This window comes from Hesperophylax consimilis, chromosome 7 (assembly GCF_061612785.1).
Source record: "Hesperophylax consimilis isolate HC1 chromosome 7, BYU_Hcon_1.0, whole genome shotgun sequence".
In the NCBI taxonomy this organism is placed as follows: domain Eukaryota; kingdom Metazoa; phylum Arthropoda; class Insecta; order Trichoptera; family Limnephilidae; genus Hesperophylax; species Hesperophylax consimilis.
In genome coordinates, this window is record NC_142842.1 from 17,061,570 (window position 1) to 17,079,092 (window position 17,523).

Consider the following 17,523-nt stretch of genomic DNA (forward strand, 5'->3'; position numbering starts at 1 on the left):
TGATGCTTGCAAATGAGTCAGGTAAGCTAGCTTTGCTATCATTACTAGATTTGATTGCAGCATTTGACACCATCGACCACAATTTACTAATCGACAGACTGAGAAAACTTTTGGACTGGGTGGTGAAATTATACCTCTGTGGCCGAACCCAATATGTACAAGCGAGCGGTAAAAACTCCCTACGTGACCCTGACTTCTGGAGTACCCCCATTTGTAAACTTAAATATGTATGTTACATAGTCGTAAATCTCTAGTTTAAGCCGTACTTGTAAGTCATATTATAGCGGTACTGTGTAAATACCCACTCGGTCATAAAAAAATGTATAGTTTTAAGTTAAGTTGTAAATCACTCGACATTAATCTTAGTTATTATACACTTATTATATGACTTATTATCCACTAGTTATAAGTCACTAGCTACGAAACTTAGTTATAATTCAAAAGTAATAAGTTATAAATCTAATTAATTTGAATAAATTCAATGCATAAATTAAGTTGTTAAGCGCCCTTGAGGTGATTTTCTCACGAAAACGCAATAGACGCATAGGCAATACAAGAGTGCTACTCTCAGGCAGGTATGTTTAATTTAAGGGTATGAGAGCTTAAAAAGGTACATTTTTAGATTAGACCTTTTAGTTCCAGGGGGAGTTTATTCCAAGACTTCGGCCCAGATGCTCCGAAAGCGTGATCACCAAACTTAGTATTTGGCTTGCGCTTAGGTTCCATCAGTCTGCCTATAGCTGATGATGTTGCTGATCTAAGAGTGACTGCCTCGGATCAGTGTTTTCCAGAATGCTAGTTAACGCTTAGTTCAGAGATGAAGGGTGGGGGCATTTCATTGATGGATTTAAACACCATCCAGCACAATTTGTACTGGATTATTTCAGGGCACTTGAGCCAATGAAGGTTACGAAGGTGTTCTGAAATGTGCAAATATTTAGCGACCCTGGTTATGAGCCGTGCTGCTGCATTAAACACTGATTGAAGCTTGTCAGTTTGATATTTTGGAAGGCTGCACAAATGCCATTGCACTAATCGAGACTACTTAAGAGTTGATAAGTAGTTTTGTTGCCTCTGTAGGAAGGTTTCTTCAGACAGACTTGAGTTGTCTTGGGTGAAAAAAAACGGTGCTTACAGTCCTAAGTCCGAATCTAAACTGACACCGAGAACAGTTTGACTGTTGTTTTTGGGATGATATCGCTGCCGGAAATAGGTGAATCTTCATTTTTGAGACCGCCCAGAGAAACTCAGTCTTAGATGGATTCAGCTTCAGCTTGTTTGAAGACATCCAACGAGTATTGCTTCTAGACATTTAGCTATACGGATCTTGAGACTATTGATTTCGTTTGGAGCGCAGTAAAAATAAACTTGCTGATTGTCAGCGTCACAGCGAGACAAGAGACTCGATTATTTTGGCTATATCATTTGTAAAAAGGATGAAGAGAAGTGGACCCAAAACGGATTCCTGGGGTACCCCTGAAGAAATGGCTTGTAAGTGATTGAATAGATAGGATGCCAGCCAAGTGACTGGTTATTTGTGTCTTTGTTTTATTATCGATGAGAATAACACCTAAAGATGACAAATATTTTAAACACATTAATTTTATTGGAATAACTTTTTGAAAGTTATACCCATCAATGTAATATATCATCGAAGAAGATAATACTAATAAATCTAAACAAATCAATATAAAAAACAATAAAAAGGTAACAGTCATCTCAACCGGGAATAGAACTCAGGATCTGTCTTACCGGGACAAAGTCTGTAACCACTCAGCCATTGAGGCCTAATTATTTTACGTCATTTTTGTCAATCTCATATTTCAAATTCAGAATTAACAATATTATCGTCAAATAATTTTTAATTTAATTTAACTAATTTTTTGGTTCAGTTCCAATTCACACTGTTACCTTTTTTATTTTTCTGCGTATTGTTCTGTTTCATGTTTATTTTAGATTTACATATTAGTATTAATCAATTCAATCTTCTTCAATGATAATATTATTATTATTTATGGTACATTATTTTCATTTGCAGCTTGGTGACAGTCGACACGCTTTCATGCCATATCTCTCATTGTTTCTACTATCTATGAAAAGAACACAAAAAAACGGCCAATATTTTAAGTTGATTTATTGCTTTGGAACACAATAATTTTATTATTATTCACGGTACTATTATTTTCATCTGTTACTAGTTTATAACAGGCCCTGCATTTCATTCATGAACTGCATGTAAGCGTCATCTTTGGTCGGAGCACCCGGAGGTTTCTGTGTCACATCCACAAGCTTCTTGAGATCCACCACCGGCCGCTGGGGACCCGGCTTCACCTTCTTGTTGTCCTCCCTCTTAACTCTCAGAGCCGAAGGCACAAACCTCGTGACATCAGCTGAGAGATTGCGGATCTGGGGTTTAGCTGTGATCGTGGCACTTTGCGGTTGGCCTTCTTTCCTGTTAATGAGCTGAGGAGCGGCAGACAAAACGGGCAGTGGGAGGGTGATGGGGTGTTGGATGTTTTGGCCGAGAGGGCGCGGAATTGGGAGAGGTAATCCTCGAGGAGGGAGGCCAGGAGGCGGGCCTGGCGGGAGGCGGATTAGGCGAGGAGGGAGACCCGGGGGAGGGCCTGGAGGAACACCCCTGTTTGGAGGGGGGAGAGGCAAGGGAATCCGCAACCCTGGTGGGGGCATCCCTAAAGGCCGCAAAGGAGGTGGTCTGAGCATAGTCCCCATCAGCGGAGGAGGATGCGCTGCCATACTTGGTCCCTCCATCCCCGTAGTGCCCGGGGGACACATCATGTGAGGAACAATCATTCTGTCATCTTTATCTGCGGGATGATCTTCCTCTTCGCTGTTAGATTCTTCTAGTTGGCGTTCCGACAGCCTGTTGTTCAGGTCGGCTTGTCGGTCCATCTCCCTCTTCTTGTGGACTTCTTCCATTTCCTTCATGAACTCGTCTATATTCTGTCCCGATAGTGCCAACATCCGCTGCTGCAGGGATGTTGGTTTGCTGGTCATAGCGGCTGCCATGGGAACCACTCCCATGGGAGGAAGTCGATCATCGGAATCATGAACTCTGTCATCGTGATCCATTGGATGAGACTCGTAGTCCATTTTGTTCTGACGTCTGTCCATATCCCGCTGTGAAAAAACACCATAATTAGTTCATGTGCTTATTTTTTTAAAAATTTATATATTTTTTTAAATAGTATGTTTACCTTTCTTTCAATCTCAATTTGATCTGAAAAGCGTAATGTCTTTTGTCCAGTTCTTCTCGACGCATTCTTATCATCGTTTTCCATACTCTCCTCTTCGGCCAGATCAGCCAGGGAGGGCGGGGGCCCGGGGGGTACTCCTGGAGGCTCCATTCCAGAGGAAACTTCCTGAGAACAGCATAGAAGTATATTTAAAAGAACAATCATAGCATAAAGCAGAAAATCTAGTATGTATGAAGCAGAAAAACTATCAGAAAGTTTGTAATATACATTTGCCACCTCCGGCTAATTTGTTCCCTTTTGGGAACAACTCGTATGTTCTCTTAGAAATCGTTGTAAGGGACTGTCACTGTGAGAAATAAAATCTGAGCGGTGTTATAAAGAAAAGCACTACGCTTTATATTTATACCACAGAAGAATTAAAATGTACACCTTTATCAAACCAAAGTTTCCGAATGCAATTTGAAAACAAAATTACGAAAATTTGTGAATTTTTTATCAATTAGTTTTATATGAAACAACAAAAGGTAAGGCGACAATAGAATTTGTCTAACGAAGTGTTTATATATATATATATATATAGGTATTATGGTATTTTTTTTTTTCTTTATTCATAAAAATATATTTAGAAACAGGTTTTTTACATGCTTTTCGACTACCACACTAGACACATGTCCGTATTATGGTAGTCGAATTTCTGGATACGCCTCGTATATATTTTTTCATTATCGGTAATTTTAGTTACAAAAACTGTCAGGCGAGCCAATTTAAAATTTTGGATAGGGACTTTTTTTTATACTATTTAGAGATAAGACAGGGCTAAGAGCAAACTAATCTGCCCACTGTAGACAAACGAACAATGATTTGATCAGTAAAGTTTTATTGTATTGTGCTTTATTGTTCGACTACCATAATACGGACATGTGTCTAGTGTGGTAGTCGAAAAGCATGTAAAAAAAACTGTATACAAATATATTTTACGAATAAAGGAAAAAAAAAATAATAATTGAATAATGGGTGGAAAGTACTTCTTAGGCCATTACAAGCTGTCTCAATCAGTCAAATGACACAGTAACACACTGAATTGGAAAGTAACGAGAAAGATTGAGAGTTTTTAATGTGAATATCGCATAAGAGTCCCAACTGCTACTAACCATCTGGAGCCGGAGACTATGGCATCCCCGATTGGGGTATGTTGTGAGGCTGAAGATAATGGGGAGGGGGAGGAGACAGAAAAGAGGAAGGTCGGGAAGTACCTGGCTAAAGCCATTTCAAGCAGGATTTCATTCTGAATGGTGATGATGCTGTGATGCTGAGAATATCTTCTACACTTACTAGTTAACTGCAATTCAGAAAAGTTACCTTATAATAAGAGTCCTTTTTCAATATGCCAACCGGTTTCATAGGCGGCATGGGCAGTGCAGACGGGGTGAGTTCCATTGGCAGTGGAATTTGAGAAGGAACATTTCCATAAAGTAGATTATCTGGAACCTGAAACAGAGCAGTTCAAAAATAATTATATACATACAAATATTGATAACTAGCTGGACAAACGAATGGGTGAAAATTTTATAATAAGCTAGGCAAACAAAAGCATTCGATGGCGGCATATTCACCAATCAGACACCTTGCTAAACCTCATTTTTTGTCCAGTTCGCAGTCTACGTCATTAAAAAATTCAGCCCGCACATGTTTGTGCTCGCAAAACTCTAAAACTAGTTGACCGATATCGGTGAAAATTTCAAAGTTTGTTCTTATTACTGCCAGGAGTATTTAAAGAGTGGTTTGAATGGTACAAGAAGTCGGGGACGCCCTAGGAATACTTAACGCAATATCTCTGCGCCAGAATGAGATACGGAGTCCAATTGAAGTCGATGTGATGTAGTTTTTTAACAGTAACATTGTGGTATACAGTAGTGAATGGTGGAAGAAATCGGAGACGCCCGAGGAAGACATTGGCAATCGCGAAACATTCTGATGTCCACTAGTTATAAATGAAAGTCAGAATTTCATTATGTGTGTTCAACTTTCACATCTCTTTAGTAGATTTAAGGGTACGCGTAAAAAAATTCATAATCTGCTTTTTCATAGATGGCGCAAATTTAATTATTTTAGGAAAAAACACTTTCTGTAAGTTATGCTTTAAATTACTAAGAATTATTTATTTGCGCCCGTACATGAGCAAATACGAATATGAATAAATATTTTTGTCCGTATACAAACTCAATACATTCACGAAAGGCATACAATACAATATTGTATCTATGATTCAATCCAATATTGAAATTGTACACCTTTAGGACACCTGCAGAGTTAAGTATGTTAAGGCGTTGCCATACGTAGTAGTGCAAAATCATGTGTTTTTGGTTTGAAAATTTGGTCGCCTAGAAATGTTTTAGATGCTTTAATTAAATACTGCGAGTAGAGTTCATCTTGGCCTTTGAAATAATCGAGTATTTTTTAGATTTAGAAGTCTTTTTATAAGCCCAGAAAAAAATAATGTATAAGGCCTATGAAAACTGCTTTAAAGTTCAAAATCTCCTACTTACGAACCCATTTTCGGTTATGATTTTTTTGTATAATGTGGCAAATTAAGTTATTTATAAAATAATCGACAAAAAATTAAATATTTATGCCTGAACATCCACAAAATAAAATAAAAGGCACTTTTTGGCCATGTTTTTTTCTTGCATAAATCAAAACAGGCGGATGGTGTTAAGCTGGAATTTAAACCTTATCGCCATCTACGTAAGGGTTGTTATTGATAGCGGCTCAATTTAAAATATTACACGACGTAGTGCATCCCCTTAAGCTGTAAAAGTGTGCCCTTGTTATGAACCAATTCTATAAAAATGCTGGTTCAACTATAATAAAATAATAAATAAGTGTACATGACTTACTTGCAGAGTAGGTAACGGAATATCATCAATTTGCACGGCTTGGGCGTGTCGCACTGATTCATGGTATGCCGCTAGGGCTGTTCGTCTCCTCTCATACTCCGACTCCTGGCGTTTCAGCTCCACCCACTTCTCTGGCTCGTCCTTATCCTGTTACAGATGCTCAGATTAAAACACAAAACAAAATAAAGCAGAACTTAAAATAGCTAAACCCTTTGGATGTGTAAATGTTCTAAAGCAGACTTTCAAATTTATTCCCCTTTCAAAGAGTAGCAAAGTAATCACAGTTTAAGACAAAAACCATCGGTAAGCGACTGTAAGAACTTTGTTTGCGTTCAAAATGTTAATATTTTGAATTGCTTACGTCGTTTTGTAATACAAAAATATGAAAATCTTTCATCTGCATTCAAGAACAGATATTTTAATGTAATGTGAGGTGAAAATATTTTCCGCGCAATCTGAATTCGAAAAATTCTCATATGTGACGTACATTGCAAAATGTCAGAGGCTTCAGAAGAAAGGGTAAAATTAATCAATACAAGAATTAGAAAGAAAATTGTGATATCAAGATGTACTTTAAATTTCCCCTTTTCAATTTTTTTGTCCTTTAATACCCATTTTTTTATTTATTACTTACAGATTGAACTAAATTGTTAAAAATATACTTACATACATTTTCAACACACGCTCCAAGGTCTCTTTTAATTTCTTTCTTTTCTCTTTTAACACCTTTTCATTAAGCGGCGAAGGTTGTAAGACATTGTATTCTAAAAAAGAAAAATAAGAGTATTAGATTTTTTTAAGACTTCACGATAGTCAATCAATCTTAACAAACGGACTGCAATCTTTAGAGCACAGGCGTCAGGTAGGTATGCTGTCCTTGTTCTATCGGTATTACAATGGAAGATGCTCTGAGGAACTAGCGTCATTGATCCCTTCGGCACCGGTGCGTAGTCGGGATACACGCCAAACGCGCGCCCAACATTTGTACACAGTTGACACTTGTCACATGAGAACGGGTCGCTTCTACGATTCGTTCTTAAGTTCAACAGCTCGGCTGTGGAACGAACTGCCGGCCTCTGTGTTTCCTCCCTCCTACAACATGGGACTCTTCAAGACCCATGTTCACTCCTTCCTCTCCACAAAAAGACCCTCCACACAGCATCCCCAAAGATGACATAGGCCCTGAGGGAAATTATTTTCTTCAGGGCCTCCTGTGTGGAGTAAATATAAAAAAAAAAATAATAATAATAATAATCTGTAAAAACATACATACCCATTTCATCAATTTTTTCCAGTTCTTCTAGGATTTGTGAAGGATCCTTCATCTTCAAAACTGCAGCACGAACCATTTGTCGTTGCTTTTTATTCTTTTTTAATTCCTTTTTCCTGGCCTCTTTTCCTAAAAAATATGATAATGGATGCTTGTTTAAAAGGTCCAATATGACAAAAAGCAATTTACTTATCATTATTCTAACAAACTTTATTACAATAAGTATGAATGTAGTACTAATATGTGACTATTGAGTGTGAGTAAATACTAAATTGACATAAATTTCACAGTACACAAGAGGACTTACTGGCTTGGTCAGTGGGGTTCATATATTTACCACTTTTAGTGGTATTTATAGATCGGCGCCCCATTGTGAAGATGGTTTTGTTCAATTAATACAAATGAACGATGATAATATTAACTTGATATAAATATAAGTCACAATTTACGAAAAACACATCGCGAAGACGCGAACCGAAACAAATCCAGCAAATGTCTGCAAATGTCCAATGATTTTCCATAGATTTTGGTAATGTGTTCACTGGAAATGTCAGTGAGTAGGTAAGTACTTATTAAAAAAAATCTAAAAGAAACCACACAAGTGTGTCCATAAATTGCATCCGTTTCAGTTGATACCTTTTCGAGAATGAGTTTTATGAAAGTAAATAAATATGCTGGCAACTTTTTAGAGCTGTCAAATTATTGGTTAAATTTCTAAAAACTTTACTACTTGGCGCAAACCACGTGCGTTGCACATTGTTGTGAAATAATAACAAATTTGAATTAGGCCTTTATATTTTCCACGATACCTTGCAGCCCCTATCACCATGACGGCTATAGTCGAAGGTCAATTCAGTGATGATGACGATGAAGTAGAAAAAGTCGAAATTTTTAAGGTAAACAACTTTGTACTGACATGTCATTAGATATTTTTAAGTACTTATTATACCTGAGAGATTTGAAATGAAAACAGTGTATGGTTGAATTATTCCCTATAAGATTAATTTATTTTCAGGAAATAAAGTCGGTGTTAACAAACTTAGCCAACAACGATGATGAAGAGTATTATGAAAGCGAGGAGGATTTCTCCGATGATGATCTCTGTGAATGGGACGTTGGTCGAGACAACAACCAGAACACAAAAGCCAAAGGTTCCTCTGGTGGCAATGTCAACTCCCAGGCTAATTCAAATAAAATAACCAACTATCAACCGACAGACAAACTATTCAAGAAATATACCAATCGAATCAATATCGATAAATATGAAGGACCAACTCTATCAAGTTACGCAGCTAATTCATTGATTGAAAGTTCAAAGAAAGCCGACGGAGAAAGAATGAGGACGAAGGATAAACATGACCGAGCCACCGTGGAACAGGTCATGGATCCTAGAACAAGAATGATTTTATTCAAACTCCTTAACCGAGGGATGATTGCCGAAATCAATGGCTGCATATCCACTGGTAAAGAAGCCAACGTCTATCACGCCACATCAAAAACAGGTCAAGACTTTGCTATCAAAATTTATAAAACTTCCATCTTGGTATTCAAGGATCGTGACAAATACGTAACTGGAGAATATCGCTTTCGTCACGGATACTGCAAGTCCAATCCAAGGAAGATGGTTCGAACATGGGCAGAAAAAGAAATGCGAAACTTAGTAAGAATGCACGGAGCGAAATTAAATGTACCCGAACCTGTATTGCTACGAGGTCATGTGCTGGTTATGAGCTTTATCGGTACAACGGGATGGCCAGCTCCTAAGTTGAAAGATGTGGAAATTTCCTCTTCAAAAGCAAGAGGGTTATACAGAGATTGCGTCATTATGATGTGGACCCTATACACAAAGTGTAAACTGGTGCACGCTGATTTGTCAGAGTTTAATCTCTTATACCACGATGGTCAGATAGTTGTTATTGATGTCTCGCAGTCCGTGGAGCACGACCATCCCCAGGCCCTCCTCTTCCTCAGGAAAGATTGCACAAACATTTCAGACTTCTTCAGGAAGAAAGGCGTGGCCACCATGACAGTCAAGGAGCTGTTTGACTTTATCACTGATCCGAGTATCACGGAAGAGAATATGGAAGAATACCTGGATAAGGTTTCCGACAGCATTTCCAACAGAAGTTACGAGGACATGACTGCGCAAGAACAAATAGAAGAGGAAGTGTTTAAGAATGCATACATTCCTAAACGTCTGGCTGAGGTATTTTATTATACATATTTTTCAAACATGGCTACCAATTTTTTGCTGCTAGTTTTTTTATTATATGAATGCATCATTTTGCTCAGCGATATCCACCGTAAAATGTTTCAGTACCTATCATAATGAAATTCGAGATCATTTATGCACCTTACTTTTTCCTGCATTATAAGTTTTCCCAAAAATTAACAGACAGCAGAATTATTTTACTTCACCTTATTATTATAGCGTTATAATTTAATTATATGTATAAATAATTGTTTGTTTCTGCAGGTGGTGGATGTTGAACGAGACATCAGATTAGCAAAGCAAGGAACTGGAGAAGACTTGGTCTACAAGACCATAGCAGGACTCAAGGCGGACTTGACGGCTGCGGATACTCCGGAAATATTGGCACCACAAGAAGATGAGGGTTCTGATGAGGAATCCCAGAATTCTGATGAAGGGTCAGAGGGAGAACAAGGTAATTTAAAATTAATTTGCTATTCACTTAGGCCCTTCTTACACGGAGATACTTACAAGCGACTAGAGTTTTGTGTGCGTGGCATATGCGCAGCTTGCGTGTGTCCGCCATACTAATTCGCTAGTGCTCATACACAACGCGAAGCGTAATAATTTACCGGAATACGTAAGAAAGAATAGGAGAAGTCGGAAAAAAAGTCAATTTGACACCTTTCCCTTGTAGTTCCTTGGCGGCGTCGAATTAATTAAATTTATTAATTAATATTTATTTTTTGAAGTGAAGATAATATTAGAGATTTTTGATAACGGTCGCATCTGGAACCTTCGCCTCGCGGGGGCGCTGCTCTACCAACTGCGCTAATGGGACCCTATTTCCTTTGGTCATATTTAACTGCATCATACTTTGATTTTTAAAAGATTTTTCACGAGAACGACGCTATATAAATTATCCAAATATTATTATTTACCATCTATTTATATTCATTTTTCTCACTGTACATTTTTATTGACTGCTATCTTTATGTATGATCGCAAGGTTCAACTCTAACTAAATGCAATCTAGATAGTGTCAAAATTCAAAAAATATTTATTGCACAAAAATACAGAGTACAAAGGGTATAGCTTATAGGTTACATCCTATTTCTTAACTCGGCTAATCCAACAAATACACATTATATTACATAACCCAACAATTACATGTTAACAAATGTATGTAAATAAAAAACAGAGGTATTTAATTTATGTAAGGTATTCGTTTAAGGTGTAGTGACATTTGTTTAAAAGAAATGTTTTTAGTGATGATTTAAATTTAAGTATGTCGGTTATTTGTTTGATGCTACGTGGAAGGTTGTTATGTAGTGTGGTCCTTTGTGAAATATAGTTTTGTTTGCTTTTGGGATTAATAAGTTTTCTGTGAACCTTGTAGCGTGTTTATGTGTTGATTTTTTTTGTGGGAACTTTTCTGGGGATGATTGAACTAACAGGCATAACTCTATTATATATGTATATATGTCCGTCACTGTCAGAATTTTGATATTTTTAAACATTGGTCCACATGAATCCCTGTGATCAGGGTTTGTAATTTTTCGTAGGCACCTCTTTTGGATGATAAAAACATCTTTGGCGTTTACTTGGATAAAGATGCGCATGGCGAAGATCCTGAGTTCAATTCCCAGATGCAACCGTATCTTTCATGATTTTTCAGTTTCAAATTTTTGTTTAAAAATCGCTAATATTATCATCAATAATTAAATATTAGAATATTGAGATTTAACTAATTAAGTTATTCAAAAATAAAATAAAATATTTATTTTGTTTTGTGGGTGAACCCAAAATCATCCTTTTTATTATTGTTTTCGCTAGAGTCACTTGACATTGTATTAATTCCAAGACTGCACATGAAAACATGATCAAGTTTTGTATAATTCGGGTAGCGCCGTGTACATCTTATCATGTTTATTCATCTGTAAATGATGAACGAAGATACATTACATTACTTTGTTTTAGAATCCAAAGGTAAGAAGGGTGGCCGCCCCAGAAATGAATCTCCAGAGAGCAGGAAAGCAAGGAAAAAGGCATCTAAAGGAGAACAAGCAGAAAAAAGGAAAACCAAGGTAAAGAAGCATGTAAAGAAGAGAAGAGAAAATCAAGCCAAGAAATAAAAAAATGTTATATATGTATTAAATAAATTAATGTATAGATTTTTTTGGTTTTTTTTATTTATTTATGTCTTTATTTCAGTCATTATTATAATATTGTACATAGCATTTTTATGTATTTCCCTCTTCACAGAAATTTATTTAATTTTTTAAAATAATAACAAAAATACAAAAGATTAATAATATTCACCTACATTACATTTTTTTTTCCTAAATCTTGCTTTTTACAACACAGTGGAGTTGATGTATATATCTAAACATTTTTCGATTCATGGTCTGTCTTAAACTTTGAACGCAATACATATGAGACACACACCTATAAATTAAACATAATAGCTGATGCAAAGATCGATTTCTATAAATTATGTATTCATTTAACTCTGATATTAAATTCTAAAGCATAAATTATTTCATTACTGCATTTATCCAATTCTTCTTCAGTCCTAAGTTTCACAAATTTGTATCAAAAATTGATAATCTACAATCTTATTCATATAATCGCAACAACCCCTAAATATTTTTCAAACACCGTTTATACTTCCTAATAGACAGTGTTAAGAAAATGCTGGCAGTTCAGGATACATTTAATGCATAATATCTTATGTACATACTTCAATATAGTGCATTTTATGTCCAGAATAAAGAACACAAGAATTGAAATGTTTGTTTCGTGATCCAAAAGTCAGACCATTCTTAGCTTAAATTTCATATGCAGAACTGTGTCTCACCATCATCATGAAATTCAAATGGGATGGCGATACACAATGTCAGGCAAGTGTTAAGTATGTTACACATGAGAGATATATGTAATATCAAAATATATGTGGGTGTGACCTATCTCACGATAATGCTCGCCATACAATCCCAAGCAATCATCACAGTTGAGTAAGATAATATAATCTAGGTCACGCCCACACTATATTGTAATAGCTTTAGAGATGTGCTTTATTTCAAATAAATCCATTTCAAATGGAAATGCAAAATGGGTATTTTCCATTTTGCATTTTAAATGCTTTTCTTAAAACCATTTTGCATTTTAAATGCTTTTCTCAATGCATTTTCCATTTTAAATGCTTTTTTGCAACATTCTTCCTACCATCTCCACTCATCTTTTTTTATAAGCCCCAAATATCAGTCGGTCCTCAACCTCGCTATGGAGATAATTTACATTTGTCAAGTTGCTCCCTGGTAGGAGCCCTGGCAATTGAGTGATACCATTACAAAAAATACTGAACATGGGGCCCCGGCCATGACGCTGTAATATTAAATGTTAGATAGCAGTTTCTATGTTTTTACGTTGGCAACATTAGTCCCGCGCAAATTTTTGTGGTTTCATAATCTGTAGTCGTGGTGTTTTTGGATTTACCATCTTGTAATATGTTTGTTCTACATTAATGTCCATTATTAAATGTCAACATTGCTTAAAAATTCTATAATTATTTTGATTGTTTAACCTGAGAAACTATTTTGCATTTTCAATGCATTTTTAAAATAGGTATTTTGCATTTGAAATGCTTTTCTAAAAACCATTTTGCATTTTCAAATGGAAAAGTTTTGACCCATTTCCATTTTGCATTTCAAATGGTTTTGGGTACCCATTTTGCACATCTCTGAATAGCTTAGATTATATTCCTTGATCTGCTAGCCGAGTGATATATGTAATTGATAATAAATGAAAGGGCTGCCAGATGAGGGGGCCGGGTTGGAGTCACAGACGCCCCTCTACTGCCGCTCTGTGCCCCTCTCCGAACATGTAATCTATGATATATATGTCCACAAATATTTCGGTACCTCTCATCTGCAACTACCTTAATTCTATTAAATTCATGTTATTACTTATATATTATGTATTTACACTCTTGTGGGTGGTTTATTTATGCTATACCGGATCTGTGGGATTGCATTAACGCCCCCACTTTTCCGAATAAAGAAATTATTATTAATCTTCAAAATACCAAGGGTAAAATCCAATTAACTACTGATACAAATTTTTCGTATCCAATAAGTACTTTTGGCTCTTGAAGAGTTAAGAGAGATAGAGCGTGTGCTAAGTGGGCTAGAACTAAAAGGTACCAAGTCAGTGGCAACATTGGTTTCCATTCAAATCTATATGAAAAGCATTTCTAGTGTTCTGCTTAATTCAATCATTTTATTCTGTATTATTTATTTTATTGATACTATAGATTCACATAACAGACACCCTTAAAACATAATTTTTTATACTTGAATGGTTTCAAAACCAACACTCAAAATATCCATTATTAGACAGACTTGGTAAATGGAACCACAATGGGCCTGATACAAAGTAAAGTGTTTTAATCACTACATGGTGGAGGTTCACCATCATCACGGCGCTACGTCCCTAGGGTGGGATTTGGTCTCCTCCACAAATGCTTTCCACTGTCTGTGACCTCTCGCCATTTGACTCCAGTCCTCCGTCCTTCCTGTCCTGCTCCAATCTTCTTCTGCAGACTATCCACGTCTTCCTCGGTCTGCCTCTGGGGCATGATCGAGGTTAATATATTTCTTTTTACGTGGAAAACCTTCGACGCAGGTTCACATAGACGAATGATCTAAATAGTAACATTATACCTGCCATGGATAAAACCTCAAACCAAACAGAAGTCCTATTTATATCCAGGTAGTCGAGAAGTACTTGAGGTTTGGCAAAATGGCAGTAGACATCGTCGCAATCCAAAGGCTTTCTGTCGAATCCAAACACCGTTAGGGCCAACGCCACAACACCGCGTCGGACGAATGAAGTCTTCATCAGGATGTTCATAGCCCAAGGGATGTTTTTTGCAAAGTCAAAACCATAGATTGCCAATCCGAGGAATGGGGCTATAGCCAGGGGTCCCATGGCACATCCATTCTAGAAAAACGATTGGACTTCTTAACAATAATATTACAACCACATGAGCTATATTACTATTCTAATTAATAATGAACGAGATGCAAGCAATACATTTTTAGCCAAAATGACCCCATCAATCAATTTGAGGAAGACCTTTTGATTGCACTTTTCCACTTTTACTGAATTCTCAGATCAGCGTTAAATGAAATTTTTAGGTCAACGTACATTAATTTTGAAGGTTTTTTTCAAACCCATGTATTATCATTACCAATTTCTTATCCAAATACAGCAAACTTATTTTGTGGCACCATTTTAATTAAAAATAATAAACAACTTCATTTTAACCGCTTTCATTGTTTAGATCAAGCAACGTGTTTTGTGAACAATGCTCAACGTCATCAGGGTTTACTTAAAACTTAATTACAAATATAGACTTAAGGGTTAGAGTCTGGAGGACTGATATGGGGAGTTTACAATGGGAACAAATTTATCAAAGGATCGTTCAAAAGGGTTTTTTTGATTATTGATAATGTTTAAATTCTTCTTTACACTGCTATAAAAGGTTTTTCCAGTTTATCTAAACGGATAACATTAATAATATTGCAAAGTAAAATCCCTTTACCATCATTTAAACCAAAAGTTTGATTAGTCTCCAATAAAAGTGGTTAAAATGAAGTGTTTATTATTTTTAAATTCACTATCAATTTGGTTAAATATGTGTCCATAATTAATTTTTATAGTTATATTATCTTCATAAACATCTGTAGTTTCTGATTTCACCACCCGTTATCTCTCAATTGTTGACTAACTTAAGTTTTACTATGACATTGAATGAATTTCATTGTTTTTTTACCGTTATACTAAATCTTGATCCAATTGCAAGTCCCACTCCTTCGGCCGCCAGTGATACCATATTTCCAACTATACAGAACATGGCAAATCTGAAGAACTCCAAAGGTAATCCCCACATGAGGTAGACAATAGAACAAAATACCACGTTCAGAGTTATTTGCAATGGCAATTTGGAAAGGTTGAGAGCTATGTAATACGGGGCCAGTCCGTACCACCGATTGAAATACTCTTTTTTCACCAGTTTCACTTCTTCAGGATCTAGAATTTTAAAATAAAACTGTTAAAATCATAACATTACACTGCTTATTCATTCAATTGATTGAAACATCAAAAACTATCCATGAAATGCATCCTGTTAGTAACTAAATGTTTCATATCAATGTATTGAATTGTGCATTAAGCCAATATGTATCGGCATTCAGAGATGTGCTTTATTTCAAATAAATCCATTTCAAATGGAAATGCAAAATGGGTATTTTCCATTTTGCATTTTAAATGCTTTTTTAAAAACCATTTTGCATTTTGCATTTTAAATGCTTTTCTCAATGCATTTTCCATTTTAAATGCTTTTTTGCAACATTCTTCCTACTATCTCCACTCATCTTTTTTTCATAAGCCCCAAATGTCAGTCGGTCCTCAACCTCGCTATGAGATAATTTACATTTTTCAAGTTGCTCCCTGGTAGAAGCCCTGGCAATCGAGTGATACCATTACAAAAAATACTGATTCAAATACTGAACATGGGGCCATGACGCTGTAATATTAAATGTTAGATAGCAGTTTCTATGTTTTTACGTTGGCAACATTTGTCCCGCGCAAATTTTTTGTGGTTCATAATCTGTAGTCGTGGTGTTTTTTGATTTACCATCATGTAATATGTTTGTTCTACATTGATGTCCATTATTAAATGACAAAACTGTTTAAAAATTCTATAATTATTTTAAGTGTTTGACTTGAGAAACCATTTTGCATTTTCAATGCATTTTGAAAATAGGTATTTTGCATTTGCTTTTCTAAAAACCATTTTGCATTTTGCATTTTCAAATGGAAAATTTTTGACCCATTTCCATTTTACATTTCAAATGCTTTTGGGTACCCATTTTGCACATCTCTGTCGGCATTGCACTTTACGCTCCTGGAGTGCGGCGTGGCTTGCCGATATATAGGCTAGGCCATAGACTACCGGTACAAAACTTGATCACCGCTCAATAAAACTATGAATATGATTAATATACTTACACAAAAGTACTGGAACCATGATTTGTGTATACGCAAAGAAGATTGTCACCCCAATGCAAAATTTAAGGTGCTCGAACATAAGACTTCCATCGTTTGCAGTTCCCATAAAACAGAGCCCAATCAGAGTTCCGCACAAAATATGATGAACTGTTTGTATCGTAACGGCTGAAAGAAATCTTTACTGTTAAATAGGAATATACTAAATTAAAACAAATCATTATATAATGTATTCAAATAAATAAAAGCTGCTTCATTATGATACAAAATAACAAACCAGTTGTATTTCTTCTCAGTTGCAACATCATTCTAGCAAAGAGTATTTTGAATTGTGTAAATGAGGAAGTTGCATATTCCATGTCTATATCAGTGGACAAACTCCTCATTTTCAGCCACTCCATATTTTCCTGAGGTGTGTCTGTAACCTTACTATCTTTACTTTTAGTAATGCCATTGCTGCAGACTTCTAAATTGTCAGAAGGAATTGTTTCTTCTAAGCTTTTCTCCAATACCTCTAATTGATCTTTACTCAATTTAATTGAATTATATTTAATCTTTTCTTCAATAGTAGCTTGGTGAACTTTACCATTTCTTAGCCATTCACTTAGCATTGTTATGTTTGCTTGACTCTCTGTTGTTTCAATTACTGTAATGAAAACATTTTAGATATTAAACCTCTTGCAACAATGCTGATATTTTAGTAGATTTAAATTTAATTATATAATGCTGTCTTACTGAAATCTGCTGGGTTGTGATGTCTGGGGCAGTGTAAACCAACGGATGATAGAAAAGGAACCATTGCTGAAGTAGACCCTTGGTAAACGCACACTCCTTGTGCAATGATATATACCTGCAAATAAGACATCAATATTATAC

At 35.9% G+C, this 17,523-nt stretch overlaps 3 protein-coding genes across 4 annotated transcripts in view; 1 reads left to right on the top strand and 2 right to left on the bottom strand.

Annotated features, from left to right (window-relative positions):
• Window positions 1-2,133: 2,133 nt before the first annotated feature.
• Window positions 2,134-7,876, bottom strand: LOC149422396 (uncharacterized). Its single transcript, XM_089633778.1, has 7 exons — window positions 7,690-7,876; window positions 7,386-7,511; window positions 6,779-6,876; window positions 6,113-6,259; window positions 4,575-4,703; window positions 3,216-3,380; window positions 2,134-3,138 (listed from the first exon to the last, which is right to left on the bottom strand). Exons 1-7 carry the CDS (start codon window positions 7,751-7,753, stop codon window positions 2,200-2,202), a joined length of 1,668 nt encoding a protein of 555 aa, XP_089489904.1. The 5' UTR covers window positions 7,754-7,876; the 3' UTR covers window positions 2,134-2,199.
• A 217-nt stretch (window positions 7,877-8,093) lies between these two features.
• RIOK1 (RIO kinase 1) lies at window positions 8,094-12,632 on the top strand. Its single transcript, XM_089633779.1, has 4 exons — window positions 8,094-8,278; window positions 8,398-9,588; window positions 9,859-10,048; window positions 11,554-12,632. The coding sequence occupies exons 1-4, from the start codon at window positions 8,210-8,212 to the stop codon at window positions 11,706-11,708; spliced, it is 1,605 nt and encodes a 534-aa protein (XP_089489905.1). The 5' UTR covers window positions 8,094-8,209; the 3' UTR covers window positions 11,709-12,632.
• A 1,342-nt stretch (window positions 12,633-13,974) lies between these two features.
• The window catches only part of LOC149422398 (ATP-binding cassette subfamily G member 4), a 100,024-nt gene continuing 96,475 nt past the window's right edge, over window positions 13,975-17,523 (bottom strand). For both annotated transcript variants that reach the window (XM_089633780.1, XM_089633782.1), the window contains 5 exons: window positions 17,383-17,497; window positions 16,925-17,293; window positions 16,651-16,815; window positions 15,413-15,669; window positions 13,975-14,577 (listed from right to left, as the gene is read on the bottom strand). In XM_089633780.1, the coding sequence (XP_089489906.1) occupies window positions 14,236-14,577; window positions 15,413-15,669; window positions 16,651-16,815; window positions 16,925-17,293; window positions 17,383-17,497 (1,248 nt within the window). In that variant the 3' untranslated portion in view covers window positions 13,975-14,235. The remainder of the gene's footprint in view (window positions 14,578-15,412; window positions 15,670-16,650; window positions 16,816-16,924; window positions 17,294-17,382; window positions 17,498-17,523) is intronic.